The 18,336-nt window shown below is 35.6% G+C and overlaps 1 protein-coding gene across 3 annotated transcripts in view; it reads right to left on the minus strand.

The window, feature by feature from the left end:
* Window positions 1-486: 486 nt before the first annotated feature.
* Window positions 487-18,336, minus strand: part of ZRANB3 (zinc finger RANBP2-type containing 3) — a 47,415-nt gene continuing 29,565 nt past the window's right edge. For 2 of the 3 annotated variants that reach the window (XM_027461252.3, XM_021272950.4), the window contains exons 8-21: window positions 17,798-17,926; window positions 16,367-16,486; window positions 15,533-15,652; window positions 14,829-15,008; window positions 13,450-13,602; window positions 12,345-12,813; window positions 11,073-11,267; window positions 10,305-10,396; window positions 8,688-8,789; window positions 6,347-6,489; window positions 4,744-4,887; window positions 3,472-3,856; window positions 2,210-2,341; window positions 487-1,347 (exon numbers count right to left, since the gene is read on the minus strand). In XM_027461252.3, the coding sequence (XP_027317053.3) occupies window positions 1,249-1,347; window positions 2,210-2,341; window positions 3,472-3,856; window positions 4,744-4,887; window positions 6,347-6,489; window positions 8,688-8,789; window positions 10,305-10,396; window positions 11,073-11,267; window positions 12,345-12,813; window positions 13,450-13,602; window positions 14,829-15,008; window positions 15,533-15,652; window positions 16,367-16,486; window positions 17,798-17,926 (2,463 nt within the window). In that variant the 3' untranslated portion in view covers window positions 487-1,248. The remainder of the gene's footprint in view (window positions 1,348-2,209; window positions 2,342-3,471; window positions 3,857-4,743; window positions 4,888-6,346; window positions 6,490-8,687; window positions 8,790-10,304; window positions 10,397-11,072; window positions 11,268-12,344; window positions 12,814-13,449; window positions 13,603-14,828; window positions 15,009-15,532; window positions 15,653-16,366; window positions 16,487-17,797; window positions 17,927-18,336) is intronic. The other variant, XR_011810539.1, reaches the window with a different exon arrangement.

Here is an 18,336-nt window from a genome sequence, read left to right on the forward strand (position 1 = left end):
TTCTTTGGATGAATAGTGTTGGTTTTGTCAAAACACTTTTTAAAATGTCATCCTTGTGGAATTTGATGTAGGAACAAAATGGCTTGTGACTGTATCAAGTACAGAAAGGGAAGTTCTGTCTCACAGAATAGGCTCCCAGCTGTTACCCTAAACCTGCCCTGCAAGGATAGCTGCCAGGACTTAGAATGGTTCCCTCAGTTAAATTTGCATCGTGGTTGTGGCTGCTGGAGAAGTCCAGTAGTTTCACTGCATAGAAGATGGAATAGTCCCAGCACTATCCATCTTGATCTTTAACTGAGAAAAAGAATGTATAAAGCAGTAAGAATTTTCTGATAAGGATAACTGCTGAAAGCTTTTCAGTGTATTTTAACTAGCTCTACCTGGAAGTGTATAACAGGTAATGCTTTCAGAAAAATGATTGGTGCACAGATGTGCATTGCTGCTGCCCTGAGAGCATACAAGGGTCAGGGAAGAAACACAAAAACATTAAAAGATGACATTGGTTTATTTGAAGGAACCATAGAGAAAGTGACATGAACAATGCAAAATAACCATTATCACTACACTCATGATAAAGTAGCATTTCCCAGAACTTACCCTAGATAAGATAGGAGCAATAGGTACTATTTTTAGCATGAGTAAGTTTTAAATACTAACTGCTTTAAATAAAAATGGACACGTAATGTCTCTTAATCTAAGTCCTTTAAGTCAGGTCCAGTGCCAATACTATGTCTGCCATTGCTGATTACAATATTCGCAAGGCTGCTATTATCTAACTTCCTGTATAGGTATGAGAGGGTTTTAAAAGAAACAGATGGCCTGCACTGGTACAACAGAGATCTGAGGCTATATTTTTTCCAGTAATTTTAATTATGTGAACAAAGAAAAGAACTTAAACTAAGCTCTGTAACAGTTGAACGCCAAGACTAACGCAAGTTGCAACAGCACTTTCTCTAATTCCTGTAGGTGTAAACACACTCATGAAAATAGTACAGCAACAACGTTGTGTTATAGCTGCACACAGCAATTCAGCTTTAAACTGAGGGGGTCACAAAAATATAACCATGATTGAGTATCTTGGATTCACTCATCTCTGAAAATCAGTGTTATAAATTTTTAGGATTTAGTTACACATTTTCTTCTCTTTATCAACACACTGATAGACTTATTTTTTAAATATGTACACAAGGAAAACTATGTAATGATACTAGTTCCTGACTTACAATGTAACTGAATATATTTACTATTTTACATCTTCACAAAAAACTTAGTGATATCACAGCCATACTTTGTAGCTAAGGAACGTCGCTTCATCTGACTTCTTTCCTTGGCCTGTTTTGCAGTTCTCTGCAAAAGACAAAGGTACTGTTGTTGCTTGGCACCTACCAGGAAAGCATTATTGCACAGTTAAGACTTTAATCTAATTTGCAGCAGACAACGTACTAAAATGCAAGTATTTATTAAGGTGAGTAACCTGTTGCATCATAACACTTTAATGCTGCTGACTTGCATTCTCTCTGGGGCCTTCCTATGGGCTGAGCTGTGCCATGCCACAGACAAGGTAACAAAGCTTCCATTACTGAGTACAAACTAAATGAGTACTAATGAAGTATTTCTGACTAAAGTTCTTTTTTACTGGGAGCTTTTCTTCTCATTTATAACAACTTGGGCACTCTTCCTCATGAGAGGCACAAAGCAATAACTGATTTTTACTGTAAATATAATAACATGATCTCAATTACCTATAAGACAGTTTTAGTTTCTCTTGCCAGAGCAAACCTGTAATTTGCTACAAGTTATGTTCCAAGTACTTACCAGGATAGGTCAAATGAGGAGAGAAGCTATCAATAGGCAGCTGTCCTCAGACAATGCATTTCTTGTTTGGTTGCACAGCTTTTCAGGCCAGCAACAGCACAACACCTCCCACGGATGGGGAGGGGATATCGAGGACAGCCAGAAGGAGCCGTGACTGTATGGGAATGGAGAGGCTGAGGGCACAGGGGGTGTTCAGCTGGTGACAAGGGGGCTCAGTAGGGCCCTAGTGAAAATCTACTGCCTGGAGAGGCAGTGCTCTGAAGTCTACTCCCTAGAGATTACCAGCCCAGAGTAGGTCTGGGCTGGTGAATACCGGCACGCAGACATACTGCCCTGATACACGTTATGTTTCCATGCTTGAAGACAGTGATTTTTTTGCCTGTACCATACTGACCTCTCTGTGGCAGATCGTGCACAGAGTCTGAAGGTTTTCCAGGGAGCACTGCCCTCCTCCACTATAGACAGGCTTGATGTGATCCACCTGCCAGAAGTGACCTTCTGTGGGATTTGTTATAATTTCATTCAACTGCAATAAGCAGAGGACATGACAACAGGAGCATTAGATATTCCTTCTGAAGTACATGTATGTTCTCCAGTAAGAACAAGAAAATAATTCAGGAAAGTAGCTATTCATAGTCTTCATCAAGAGAATGAAAGTGTTAACAATTTTGTTACTCCCTGCAGACAGGCAAAGAGCTGTAATTTTAATTGGCCTAGTTTTACCCAGCCTGCAGCACATTGAAGCACATGACAGCAGATCAAGAAAAAACAGAAGGAAAGGTTCAGTTTTCTTGACCAGTACAGTAAATTATCTTCAATGTAATTTTATCAATATCAAGTGCTGATATTAAAAAGGTTGTAAGAAACCCACTCTCCACAGGACTTTTCATCTCAGTATTTTAGTATTTTAGATTTTCATTAACTTGCATTTTCAAAAGCCACAAGCAACAGTAAGCTAATCTCATACATATGGCCAGTAATGGTAAATGATGTTTGTTCTTTTGCAAGTTTATAGGGGTGTAAGCAGGATTTCTTTTAAAATCTAGAACCAGTAACTTCTGAATTTCAACTTCACAGCAGAAAAAAATGGTATTCAGAAATCAAAATACTGACTTGTGTAGGAATGTTCTCTCTCCCAGCTCCATTGCCTCCTATCAGTAAAGAAGCAATTACAGCCGGGAAAGAACAGTATTTTCTTATGCATTTTGAGGTGATATTGAGAGGAACTGTGTCATCTGGCTTTTGCTAAGCTCCTGCCAAACATTCTGCAAAGCAGGAGTAGCCTCATACTACTGACTACATCCATTCCTTAATTCTGCCCACAACCATACAGTTTGTGAACAAAATGCATTTCAAATAAAATTGGCTGCAATGTAGATATCCATAGGGAATCAGAACTCCTGTAATTAGGAATTACATCCCTAATTGTCCCTTTTAGATGTCTTTATGTCTTTGATGACACTGACGTTTTGATTGTTTGGTTTTGTTTGTGTTCAGTGTATGTGGCCTTTTTTTAATTTTTTTTTTTTTTAACTCTGTTGTTGGTGCTGGGTAACCTACCTTAAGCCTGCAAGAGTAACATTTTAGATTTCTCTGCACTGTCTACTCCAGAACTACACAGATTAGCTCTAAGTGTTCAAAAAGCAATATTAATACCTGCCCAAGTGGAAGGTGAGACATCCAAGAGCTCTCCAGGAGTTTCTTACGCTGACTCTTAGGCGCATCTCTGATGTTCAGATAAAGCTCGTGGGCATTCTGATGACAGAACTGGCAAACGCCGTGTTCAATTTCAAACACCTTAGTCCTGATGTAGCTATGACTAGAACGAATCGAGAAGTCCTCCTGGCACGCAAGAGAGCAGAATCGCGTGTCCCAGGCACGGGCCTGGTCAAGCTGAGTCGTGGGCTGCTGACAGCTGAGACAAAGCGGGTTCCCTTCACTGTCCAAGGCTTGCAAATAGCCTTTGGGCAGGGGAGAGCCTTCAGTTTCAGTCTGATCTGGACAAAGAGCTGAAAAACCTTTTCTGTTCTCCAAAAGCAACCTGTTTACAGAGAACAAAATACTGCTATTAGTAAAGCAGGTATTCAACAACACAATTCTGTAAGTCATTTTGTCATAGAATCAGAGTAGTTTGCGTTGGAAGGGATGTTAAAGACCATCTAGTTCCAACCCTCTGAGTGAAGAATTTCCTCCTAACTTTTAATCTAAACCTCTTTTAGTTTAAAACCATTTCCCTTCGTCCTATCATTACCTGACTGAGTAAAAAGTCACTCTGGATATGCATTGCATATTTCCATTAGATATCTTTTATGCTCAAAAATACACATTTCAGTTGGAAGATCGTCTTACTTGGGTTGGTATCTGCACAGCTGCACGTCATACTAGCTAAAATAATGGTGCGTTTATAAAGAAAAGGTGGTTCCTTTCATGCACATATACACATGAATGTATATGTCCCCTTTTCAGCAGAAGTCAAAGGAAAACATCCTGGTTTCTCTCTGCAACTTTCACAGCTGCCTATCAATTTTCCAAATAAAGTTTGCCTTGAGGCAAGAACTGTCTGAGAACAGAGGGCATTTTCTGTCCAAAATTTTCATATTTTATGCCTTATTCTATATTATGAAGTAGAAGAGAAGAAAATTTGCTACCTAATTTGAGGTTGACTGCACAAGCTAGCCTGAGCTAAAGCTCTTACCAAATAGTGTAACTATTTTCTTGTTTCATTTTGTTACTCAGTTAATTAGAAGCTATATCAGCAGACAACAGGTATATATGCACAAGCTAAATCGTTAATGGCTCATTACCAATTTCAGCAAATTTCCTACCTAAATACTATAGCTCAGCAAGGTAAACACTCATAACAACTTTGCTACTTTAAAAACAAAGTCTATGAAGATAAGCTTAATCATTTTACTGCATTAAACTTACTTTGTGAAGTGGCCTGATTGTTCAGTAGAAGCACTTTCATTCTTCAGACAAACCTTATTTTCTTTAGAGATGAGGCGAACACTGCCCCCGCTGCTGCTAGCTTTGCTAAGTGAGGCTGCTGCCACATCCTCCTTGGTCACATACCTAAAATAATTCAAAATTCTGTCAATACATTAAAACATGAAAAATCTCTCTCAAAGAATATTCATACTTGGCTGCAACAAGATTGGTGCTGCATATTCTCTTGAAACATTCCTTATATCCTGGACTAGAAATGAATAGTTTGGGAAAACATACATCTCCATATGACTTCCGTATTACATAAGATTGCATCTTCTAAAACCAGGATCAACTCCATTCAGCAAACAAATTATTTTGCATAGAAGAATTAAAAAGGTGAAAGTAATCTGACACTGATTGACAGTAGTATCTGAAAGCTATTTTGTTTCAGTTCAGAGAAGTGTTAACAGATATTCTAGTTGATACAGGAGGCTTTAAAAACTCTGGAGGACTCTTGCTCAGTTATTTATCTTAGAAATCAATTTTCACATGAAAATATACAAACCACCACCGCTTTTAAGTAAAATTATCTTAAAATCCCTTCACTCTGATCATTATTCAAAGAACGACATTCAGACAACTTCTTATAAATACACCTCTCTGTGTTATACAAATGCTAAACCCCATATACCACCTTAGGACACCAGCGTAAGTTACAGTAGATTTTCTAACACAGTTTGCAGTTAGATCTTTCTTACATTTTATGGAAGAAAATGATCAGGCATCAGGTTAAGAAATACATACTACTTATACTATTGGAATTAAAAAACTCTGTTCTCTTACTTGAATGCTTACCTCCATCAAATAATACATATAAAATGCAAATTCTCACCCTGGAGAATTTAACAGTAGGGACTGAGAGGCATAAACAGGCAGAGGCACCTTGGTGAGTAAGCTAAGTAAGGTAAACCTGTACAAATGAGAATTTTTGTGAAGAGCGATGACAGCAGGTAAGCTGCAAGTGTGTACTGGGGAAGATAATGCATCAGAAAAAGGACAGAAAGTGGAAAAAGGTGAATTCAGATTTTAACTAGGATTAAACGCTATCATTGTTCAATACCACCCAGTGAGAAAAACAATAATTTTGAGAAATGTCACCCACAGGGAAAAGAATTATTTGAAGAAAAACTGAGTATGAGAAAGGTTTGGACTAGGCTGTGAATTATAATTAAAGGATTGTAGCATTGATGGCAACTAATGATTTATTCCTGCTTCAAAGCAGGAAATGCAACAAGATTTTTTTTTAACCTTGCTTTTGAGTCCCTAACGGTCACGATTTTTCCTCAACAATTTCTAGCAAGCTCCAGGTGTTTAAACATGCAAAGCAGAAGGCCAGAATAGCTGCTGAATGTGACACACTGAGGGACAGGGAAGCAGATACTTCCCTTCCAACAGATTTACTGACGTGCTCAGTCGCCTACTCCTGTCACTATGAGACAGTCATTGAGCTGTGGGTTTACAGTCCCAGCATCTCTCCTCTGAAAGTTACATTAAACACATGGAGCTTCATGCAGCAATAAATAAGGGGGGAAAAAATACGTACCTTTTTGTGCTGCCGGCCACTGACTGCTTTTTAGACAACTCCTCTGCAGCATGAATAGGACTACAAAATATCTGACCACTTTTTCTGACAATTTTCTGTTTCACTGCTGTGAGGCGATTCCATTCTTTCACAAACCTCAGTATCTGGTGGAGAATGCTATTGTCAGCAGCATGACAGGCATCAAGCAGAAACACTTAATTACAGAGAAAGGGAGCTAGGAATTACTATATTCAAAACTCGATGGAAAAAAGCTGGTACAAAAAAGCTGAGATGGTCTCTTCAGGTCAGCTTTCATGCAAGCTGCAGCCCCCTGTTCTTGCTCAAGCTGAGACAGCTTTGGCATTGTCTACTATGGCTCTGCTCTGAGAGGTATGCTGCTTCAGAAGGTAGAAAATAAGGTTAGAAATTGACTTTTTAAATCTGAGCTACAGTGATAGGAGAATGGTTTTGTGAGAAAGCCTGAAATAACCCTTCTTGTGCGAGTGAAACTGCTGATGGGAAAAACAGATGGGCAGAAGTTTTCTTACAGCTGCCCTGTTCTTTTTGCACTAGGCCGCTCAGAAAAGGAAGGTTTGCTCCAGTTACTTGAACTGCATTTATCATTTGGTTTACACATCACCTTTCTTCTTTCCTCTAACCTTCTGATACATGCTTAACACCAGGTTAACAGTTGGTTGGTGTACAATTGTTTCAGCTGTGGAATTTTAACAGAACCATAGAGGTACCTGCTCTGAGGTGACTGTATTCTTTTACGATAATACAGTGCCAAAAAAACCCACATATATTATCAAAATTACTGTGTTAGATTTGCTATTAGTGGTATGACATCACCAAATTATCTTAAAATTATACAGCTGGTTCTACCACAATTCCACTCTTCTCTGGGGCATTATAGTGCAGCACACGGTGATCTATGAAGGTAGAGATATGGCTTAGCATCAAAATATTCAAAGGACAATAATTTTGAGCAATTTAACCTGTACTTCATCTTTTATCAGAGCAATCTCAAACTGATACAACTGTAGGATCCTACAGAAAAACTGATGAACTGCTTAACACTATATTTCAGAAAGGAAATGGAGAATATAGCATAGTATTGATCAGCTTTCCTTATTTTGCATTTAGAATTTGAAAGTATAATAAAATAAAGCTGCTCTGAGGGACTTAATCATTTCTGGTAGTGAACCTCATGGATTTTTACAGGCCAGGAAGCCACATAAAATTTTGAAGCTGTAAACTGACAAAAATTGGATGATTAATGGATTAACCAAGAGGAATTGAGTAGAAAAAATGTTCCTACATAGGAATTTAGAATTTACAACATGGCTGCTTTCTTTAGGATGTGTGTAGAGGAAAAATGGTTTCATCCCACCACCACCTCTCCAACAGGAAACAAGTGGGAGTAACAACATGACCCCCAGTGACAACAATATGAGCCAGTAGTGATAGGACCCAGTTTTGTTTTTTTCCACTATTTGCTGACTTGAAACAATCTAGTAGGCAGTATCACGGTGTTTCTGAACGTGGACTGTGGTAAGAATAAATTGTGCATTGTGCAGTATGGACTTAATTGTGATTTCAGCTTCATCCAGCAACGTTCTTCAAGACAATGACACATCAATAATTTTCTTTTTCTCTTTAAAGTATTTTTTTCATGGCAAATGTGAAAGTGTACTGATCAGTCTTACTTCTAAATCAGAGCCACAAGAAAGAAGTCAAGGAAACTGCAGGATATAACAAACATGGGAGCAGTTACTAATGTGGGTATTTTAATCTACAAGGTAACATAGCGCATCCAATTTAAATTCTGATTTCATTACTTTTAGTTCTTGGTTTAACAGCATTCATGTTCTCACACACCATTATGAATGTGCCCATTATTGCTGAAATAACTGAAGATGCTTATCGTAGTGGAGTTACGCCCTACACAGTGTTGAACATTGTTAGGAGACCAAAGGATGAAGTGAGAGAGGAGGCCTGCTCAGAACTGCAGCTCTGATACAATCTAGCACGTTCGTATTCATCACGCACCATACATAATTCATAACCTTTAAAATGCTATTTTGTTGACTTATGAAAGTTAGTTACTAATTCTGTAAATGAGAAACTAAATGATGCCTGGTTGACTCCATCTACAGAAATGTTAACAGGAGGTATGATAATCTGCCAGAGGAACAGACTGCATAATTAATATTCACATCAACATTTATAACATCTGCTTGCACTGATGAAACTGTGCCTAGATCCCAAGGCCTGAAAGTGTTCTGCATTTATTAAAAAAAAAAGTCCAAGCACTCCATATTAAACATTATAGTACTGTGCCAGTAAAATTTGTACTTGCCAATGAACGATTTTGTTTATGCTGGAAGGTCTCTGGCAAATCCTCCCAGTTATCCAGCTGTATGTCCAACGGAATGAAATTATGATTCAGTGGTTCACCATCCTACACAAGAAAACAGTTTTGTTTACAGATGAAATGTAGTACAATCTAGAAAAAATGATCTGTTTCAACTGGATTATCCTCCTCTTCCAACTAAATTTAGACCCTGAAGGTAAGATTTTTCCAGGAACAAATGATAAGCCACACATGCATGATAACACTGCAGATGCAAGAAACATTACTCACATTAATATATCCAAAAGTAAACAGGGTGAAAGTTTTACATTTGAAACTGATTCCTTCCAAATAGTTCAGAGACAAACAAACTGCCTTAAAGTAATAAACAGAAATTATAATTCTCTTGACTGAATTTCCAAGTGAAATGAATAATTATAGAATAGAGAACGTCATCCTTCATTACCATTTAAATTCAGATTTTATTTTTTGTTTTTAATGTTGTGTTTTGTTTTTTTTTTTTTTTATATATGAACATGTTCGACTCTACCTAATTTTTCAGGAACAAGTTGCCCCAGAGCATTCACATGACCCAGGAACTTATTGATGATTCACAAAAATTTGAGGGAAGGATTTAAAGCAGATTTCCCCCGTGTATTATGGTTCAGTAGAAAGATTTTGTGCGATATATAGCATAACAAAGTTCTGATTCAAGCCAAAACAAACAGTTGACCAATACCATCCAAAATGTGTTTTTATCTTAAAGTAAAATGTGCGAAGCTAGGAAGCATAATATGCTTTATGTATATCATGTATATCACACAAATTTGCAGATACAAGACAACACTTTTTTTTTTTGACTGTTTTTTCCAGCTCTATCAGCTTAACTAATAAAAATGTACTGCCTCAAAGACTTGCCCTCAGCTATTCGTGATGCTTTACAGTTGCACCTAAATACACTGACTCATTCAGTAGCTTCGGAGAAACCTTCTAAGTAAAGGCTTCCAACCCTTAAAAGAAGTGATCAGCAAGTCCTGTCTTCTCTATGAAAGGTGACCTAGAAAATTATCACCTGCTAGTTTCTGTCCTACTATGACCGCTGGATTAATGATAATGTGTTTTATTCAAGAAATTACTTATACACAGCACCAATGCCTACCTTTGTGAAAATGTGGTGGCAATATTTTATTTACTTATTTAGTCTGGTGGGATTCACTGATTACTGTAAGTCTACAAATATTTTGGAATAGCACACTAGCTGCAAAAAGGAGAATAGTTTATCATTCCAGTGATTCAAAGTTGTGGTAAGATACTATAATAAAAACAGGAATCTTAAATATCACTTCAATTCCTAACAGGTAATCTGAACATACATCTAGTGCATTAGCACCTTATAAAGATAAGCTAGGAGAAGTGTTAGAAGCTATATATCTAGAGAATTATTACTTAGTTCCACAGAGAGAAAGAACTAGAATAATAAACTACCTAATTTTTGTATATTTCAGTTAATAAAAAAATACAGTTTTTTTTATATAAAGCATAACAAATGAAACATCAGTATTTCATAGGACATTCTACTTTGGCATTTAAAAATGATAAAAAGCATGCTCATTTCAGGTTTACCTTTGTATAGAGGTGAATTCTATCAGTGTTCCTGCTTGCACAGAACATAAGCCCATCATACACTAGAAATGTGTCCGATTGATCTAAATCTTCTATAAAGACAAAAAATTTTGAAATTAAGAAATTTTCTTCATTTTGTCCACTCAGACATTAAAAACAATATTATACCTGTCTTTTAAGGAGTTATGAAATTTCCCAATTTGGTGCACATACAAACTTTTTTCTAGGAACACTGTTAATCTCTCATCTTTTCTTCCCTACCCCCTTCCAATTTTCAGAAATTGTGGCACCAACTTGAAGAAAATATATATACCACACTAGGATTCTATATCTAATTCCAGAATAACAAGATACACACAACTCAAGCTGCAAGCTATTAAGATGTCTCTGTATTTTCTGTTTCTCCTGAACTACCCATCATCTCTTTTATCTGTGGCTGTCCTGAACACAAGTAAACACCATCATAAGTTTCAATAAATCTCTATGTTGTAACTTAAGGTTCACACTCGCTAGTTTGACATAGTTCCTATGTCAGCCAAAACCCCTGTATTTCCTCTGGCGTTTGAAAAGAGTAGGTTTAGACATCATCAGAATTCAGTAAACATCCCAGGCTGAAATGAAAAGTCATGTGCTAGTCTATGTACTTCTTTCTTTCAAATACACTTTTGAAAGGTTTTCATTTAAAAGTTCTGTTTCTTGCCAGAGGCAGTTAAGACAGTTTCACAGACAAGATACTATCATCTTTCTTTCGCAGTAGTCCCACTTTACCTTCTCCACACTTTTTTTCACCTTCTTCACTTTCAATTTTAACAGCTTCTTGTTCACTGATTTCAACAGATCGTTCAGTCACTGTTTCCCCCAAGTCTTCTCCTTTATCTTCAGCATTCCATGCTGTTCTCTGTTCATTTCTTCCAGAGTCTTCTGACATGCTTTCTTCAATCTGGCTAGCAGGATTTCTCTCAGCTACAGATGAAGAAAAGTGATCACTTATACTATCCATATAAACAGCTAGAGCTACTCAGTACGTATATGGACGCAAAACTATGCAACTGAAATGCAAAGAAATTGCATTTTGCTCTCTAATATCATCATGGTGCAACCACTTTTAAAAAAAGCTAACTTCAATATTAGGAGCATAAACACATGGACCACGGTATTCCACTTCAGCAATTTCATGTACCCAGCTTTATGTCAACATACATGTAATAATGTGGTTAGCAATCGCCTATTATATATATTTATTGTACACCTTAAACACATGAAGTAGTTTTCCAGGCATTGATCTATACTTAAGAAATTCAGAAGTTGTCCTTACTTAATCAACCAGAGAGACAAGAAAAAGAAAAAGAAAAAGAAAAAGAAAAAGAAAAAGAAAAAGAAAAAGAAAAAGAAAAAGAAAAAGAAAAAGAAAAAGAAAAAAGAAAAAAGAAAAAAGAAAAAAGAAAAAAGAAAAAAGAAAAAGAACCTCACTCCTTTCTTTGCAATTTAAATTGCAAATATGGGGATAGATTTATAAATATGTTTTAATAAGTTCCCAGATAGCATAAATAAATTTAATAAAAGATATTTATTCTGATCTGTTGGAGTGAGAAATGCTGTATTTTCAAGGCAATGGCTCCCATGATAACTGTACAATACCCAAGTTAATAAAAACATCTACGCTACATCATTTAGTTTTGACAAGCTGTGAAAAACTTTACCATTTAATTGGATTCAGAATAACCATAAAGCTTTGCAAAGAAAAGATACGTTTGCTGCAAAGAAAACGAAATGTATATTCTTGCTCACTCTATCTGTATCTCGTTAACTTTCAGCTGAAGTCTCTATTTGTTTCAAATTAGAATAACTGAAAAAATCCTCAGGAAAAATAAAATTAAGAAAGATCACTTAACAGGTGTCTGTCTGTTAATGTAAAGGTATAATTCTTCACAGTTTGCCTGTAACTGTGTATATTTATATATTTAAAAATACTTTATTTTCTGAAACTAATCACAACTGGAATGAAGAACACATACTTTCTCTACAGCATGGGTCACTTACCATTGCTGTTCTGAGGGCAACTGCACATTTCACAGTAAGGCAGCAATTCGTTATTACTGTAAGTGCAAGCACTACAGTGCCAAACTTTAGTTAAAGTTGTGCTTTTACTTGAAGTGTTTGAGTCACAAGGAAGGACTTCAGCATTTTTTTCTGTAAACAAAGTGGACTTTTTTCCAGTTAAAGATTTTTTCTTTTTCTTACTGGAGCTGACTGGAGTAGATCCACTTACGCTTCTTGCTCTTTTAACTTCACGTTCAGATGAACTTTCATGACAAATTGTATCCACATTGTTTAGTCTTGTGGAATCCAGGTTTTCACTGCTCTTCTCTGCATCCTCTTCTTTTGTGACTTCAAAAGATTCTGGATCAGTATTTAATGATTCACTACCTGAAAATATTTTGCGTTTCTTCTCAGAGGAGGATTTGGGGGAAAAGAAGGAACGTATGTCATGCTGTCTTTCCTTTTCAAACTAGGAAAGGAGAAAGAAATATGTAAACCCATCTTGTATTTACAGCATCAGAAATGGCCAAAATTATTGCTTTTATCCATTAGTAGTGCTCACTAATACAGGAAGCTAGTTTCAGTTTGGAGATATTTTACAAAAGATATTTTCCTTAAAGAATAAACAGCTAGGAAAAAAGCAATTCAACACTGATCTTCTGTTTTGTAAAAATTATTTTCAATATTCTTAACAGAAGTCTGAAAACAGTGACACAGAATTGATATGCTGCATGCCTTTTTTCTGACCATGCCTATTACAAAGAAAGCCTTTAAACACTGCTTTTAAAATAATCATATTGAATTTAATTGTCTATTAATGAAGTTATGATTTAAACAGAAATGACATGCTCTTATCAGACTGAGAGTGATTCAAACACCTAAATGATAACATAAGGACCTATGCAAAAACTGGTGACATTTATGCCCAACAAATCACTTTCTCCAACTTCACTAACTTTTTGAAATGGAACTCACGTTGTATTTATTCCACTCATTCAGTGTTTCTCTACTAGTAAAATCTGCAGTGCACACAAAGCTTAGGTAAGCAATGGTTATGTTTTTTTGAAATGACAGAATACTGAAAAACATAAGTTTTAAGTCTTACATGTGTAAATAGAACTTCATTTTGGATATCTTCTAGACTTTCATTTGGGGCCCAAGTTTCAGCAAAACTCAAAAAATCCCATTTCTCCTTGTCACCTTCTTCAGCCTGCATTCTCTCTTTCTTGCCATTCAAGGTGCTGCCTGTAACTTTGGCCTGCAGAAAGAAGACTTGCATAAAAGTTCTGAAGAATTCACGTTGGAACAAATTTAGTTACCTAAATGTGCTCATTACAAAGGTTGAACAGAGTTTGCAAGAGAAAAGTGAGAAACTCTGTAGTAACTTAAAATAACTTTGGTTAAAACTGTTCTTCTTTCAGTTGTCCAAATCAAAAGTCATTTTTCTGCAAGAATAAGTAGCATATCTAACATGTGACATATAAAATGTCAGTACCTACAGGAATTAGAATAGTTTCATTCCTCAAATGAATTTCAAATACAGTTTGCAGTTCCTTGATTCTGTAAACTGTGATTACTTTCCAGCAGCAGAGGAAAATGTTGACAAAAATGGTTATCAGTTTCTCAATATAATAACAATATGGACAGAAGCAATTGCACCACTTCAACAAAGGGGTAGCCAAACGTAAGAATGAATTGCCACAAATTGGAATAGAGCACTTAACTGGCATTTGCATCAGAAGAAATTGCATAACCACAATCTCATTAAGTTCTGACAATTAGAGTTTAAAAGGCTATTCTCTTTCTAGCTTTACACCTCTGGAACTGTCAGAAGATGAGAGCTGACACAACACTAACACACCTCAGCTATCAAAGCAAGACACATAATAAATGGCATCAAAGGTTATAAAAAGGTCACAAAAGCAAAACAGCTAAATGACTTTTAGTTCTGTGAAGATCTACCAAATACTGAAAGAATGTAGAATGGGGAACTAACCTTCCTAAAACAACGGGGTAGTACCTGACAACAAGAAGGTAAGACTACTTGAACCTTGGGTGAGATTAAGAAATGTTATTTGGGAATGCTCCTGTCTCTCAGAAATGAAGTTAGAAAGGTATAACATTCACTCAATAATACTAATAAAAAAATCTCTAGGTGTTATGACTGCACGGAAAACCTTAAATTTATAAATTGAGCAACCAGAGCAATAAAAGGCTAGAACGAAGAAAAAACAATAAATGTGAACTATCCCATTCACCTTAGCAAAGAGTTACCTTATTTATCTTTCAACCTTAAATGGAGAGCAAAAGATAGGAAACACTAATTCAGAACAGTCATTTTGATAATTAGCAATTCTTGGTCTATTGATTTGTCTTATACTAGAACAGTGCTCTAGACAAACAAAAATGTTATTTGCCACTCTCACTTAAGTGGTATCTTAAACACAGTGAGTTCCTGGTTATTTGGTTCTGTTCCACACATACCTTGCGATTCAGCATTGCCCACATAAGAGGATCCAATGTTCCTTTTGCAATAAGGAAGTGAATATTCACAGAACTGCACTGCCCAATTCGGTGTGCTCTGTCTTCTGCTTGCTTAATATGGCCTGGATCCCAATATAATTCAGCAAACACAACATGAGTAGCAGCAGTGAAAGTTAAACCCTAACCAAAATAAGCAAGTAGATAAATTTTAGGAAAAAAAATCTCCACACAAAGCTACATGCTGCACAGAACATTCTTATATGTTAATAAGGGGGACCACGGGGACAGGAGATGGGCCTTCTACATTGATTTGTTCTTTGACCCTCAGGTAGGTACAATAAGATTCAATAAACACTCCAATATTATGCAAAGACTGCATACTGCTTTTCGTTATGGAAATAAATGTTACTTATTAATCTGGTACTTTAAGAGAGAAAATGGAGTGTGTTTTTTTTTGTTGTTGTTGTTGTTGTTTTTTACTAATTATTCAAGCACAAGATGCTGCTGCTTATCTTGATTTTACTCATGTAATTTTAATGGAGGCTTAAAACAGTTAACATGATTAGTGCAAAAAACAAATACATATGTCTCCAAAATATATGCTGTATGAACTGCCTTCAATTAAATAACTTGAGTCATCAAGTGACATCAGTATTTATTCTTGAAGTTTCTTATTTCACATACTTCCTTTTTTTTAATCCTACCTGACCAGCTGCCTGAATACTCAAAATAGCAACTCGTGTATCAGGATCCTTCTGAAACTGATTAACAAGATGTATTCTTTCCGAGGAAGGAACACTTCCATCTATCCGTATGTAGCGAACCTGTAACATATTATAATAGAGACAAAAATTAAATCATCCCTGCTCATTTTTTGATCCAATCACCCTCTGTCCCCCAATACAAATACAAAAACATCTGTTCTATTCCAGTCATGGGGACAGGGGTAACTCAGTAGCTTTTTGCCTTTTGATCTACAATTAAGCCTGTTTATCTAGAAAACTGATGACTCAGCACTCCCCATTTACAGAAGACAACAGAGTGACAGACTCTTGAAATTGTATACTCCACAGAACCTGCAATTTCCCTGATATGACTAATTAAAATTCAAAGCACTTGCAAAATAAGAGCTTAATATTAAATAGCACAGTTAGCCATTATTCCCTAGCAATGGATGAGAGTCTATGACCAATAACATGAAGGTGGTTTGTAGACATTTTTATTGCTTTGAATTAAACAGAGAAAAAAAACAAAGTACACAGAAGCATATTGGTATATAAAAAAAAAAAAAAAAGCCACTTGGGAAACAACTGCCTACAACATTAATTCAATAATGAAGTATCATACCAGATAAGTGTTTACATTATCCTTGTGTACAAAACAGTTTTTCCAAACTCCACAATCCTTTTAATCCAGTGGCACTGACCTGTATACACTTAAACTCCTTAAATTCCAGGTAGTTCTGCTCAGTTCAAACACACCTGTTGTGTATTTGTAAAGTCTGAAATTAAATGAGTGCACATTTGATAAATTATTACCTTATTTTCTATAACTGCCTCCGTACAGGCTTGAAGCATGCTTAAGTGGTGAGCAAAAACTAGAAACTTCAATTTGTCATTTTCAAGCATCATTTTGATATAGTCCTTTACTGCTCCTGCCTGGAGTAAGAGAGTAAGTTTTCATTAGTTAAATATATAAAACATTCAAAATGACAGTTTTTACTTTAATGCCTTTCAATTTCTTTTGAAATGAAAAGGTAAATGGCCATGGTTTTTGTTATCCATTTAAGATTTTATGGAACAGTAATTATTAAATTATTCAAATTGTTTTAAAAAGTACCATAAATTTATGTCTTAATAGTGAAACTTATTTCCTTTCTTTAGAGAAGTAACCTTCATCCTCAAAAGATCACACAATTAGATGTCACTTCTTTCAGATTTAGATGCAAATAAAAATACTTTTAGTTATGACACCATTATCTGGTGTTTCAAACCATGCTAAAATAAACCTCCTAATTTCTGTCCAAACATAAACGGATAAGACATTGCTTAATGAGAACATCTGTATCTGCAGCCATAAATCCATGTATCAAAACCAAAAAAATAGTTTTGATACTTTCATGATACTGCAATCATGAACTGTTAGCATTTGCATATTTAAACATTCATAGAATTCTTTTCTGTCAAGTATCATTTTCAATAGCTTTTACAACAGCAATTAAAATAATGACAGTTACTAATAAGATTTATCAATGGTAACTAGTAAGATTAAATAGTTAATAGCAACTAATAAGATTTATCAAGATCAGTATCAATGGTTAATGCAATACCCACAGTTGCAGTCCCCTGACTTTTTCTCTTTTTCCTCTTTCAACTTTCTGTCTAAAAATGGGTTGACAGTGATAGGGGAGAGAATAAAAAAGTATGGAAGGAATAGCAACACAACCACAATAATATCTTTAAGATATGTAAAAAAAAATTAAGAAAAAATTTCAAGTAGTCAGTCTCTGTCCTTATTGATACAGCAGCCTGCAGAACTTTTATTTATTTTTAAATACTTTTTTCTAAAAATAGATTAGCATAAAGAAATCTGATAACATTAAAAAGTAAGGGTGTAAAACTTTTGGTTAACAACTTGTTTTTTCTCACATCTTAAGTATAGGAGGAAAATACAGAACAGGGGACTCCATCTGTTAAAACAGAGACTAGCTAGAGCAGATTATTCTTTTTGTTTATCCGTGGAGAGAACCAGTACTGGCAGAGCACAGTCTGCATAAGGGCTCTATCAGCACCATCCTGCACCACATGCCAACTGGATCAGCTGCAGCAGCTGCCAACACACAGACACATCGCTGAAGTACCCGCCTTCAGTACATTCCTAGTCTAGGAGATGCCAATACAACTGATTTTATTAAGTTAAACCACACTGAAAAAAATAAATGTATTCTAAAAAAATACTTCCATGCTTACCTTGGCAATGGCTGTTTCTTTATACATGCGTGTGATTAGACTCATGACTTCAACAAAGTGGCTTTCATTGGCATCTGAATTCAGGTTTCTCATTAATTTCTCCCACTCTGCAAAAGTAGCATTCAAATTCTGAGTGGCAGAAGAGATCAGTGGTTAGATATATGTACAAATAATTTATTGACAGTTTAGACAGTACAAAGCATTCTCTACCACAATATTGATTTGCATGAAACATTTAGGAACGGAATACTTATGAGAGTATCAAATTTGGCTAAAAGTAATTGCAGGATTCAAAATCTAATAGAAAAGAAGACAAAAAGGAAGAAGACTGTTTTAAAATTAGGCATATTTTATAATTATTTCATGACAAAGTGGCATATTCATGTTCTTCACATATTTTAAAAAGAATAATACAGATGCTATGTTATATATGTAGTTACAAAGAATATGTGAATATAATACACATGCATATAAATATATATATATACATATATATATACATATATATATATATATATATATAAAATTTATAGACATTA

Source organism: Anas platyrhynchos, chromosome 7, assembly GCF_047663525.1.
Source record: "Anas platyrhynchos isolate ZD024472 breed Pekin duck chromosome 7, IASCAAS_PekinDuck_T2T, whole genome shotgun sequence".
Classification (NCBI taxonomy): Eukaryota; Metazoa; Chordata; class Aves; order Anseriformes; family Anatidae; genus Anas; species Anas platyrhynchos.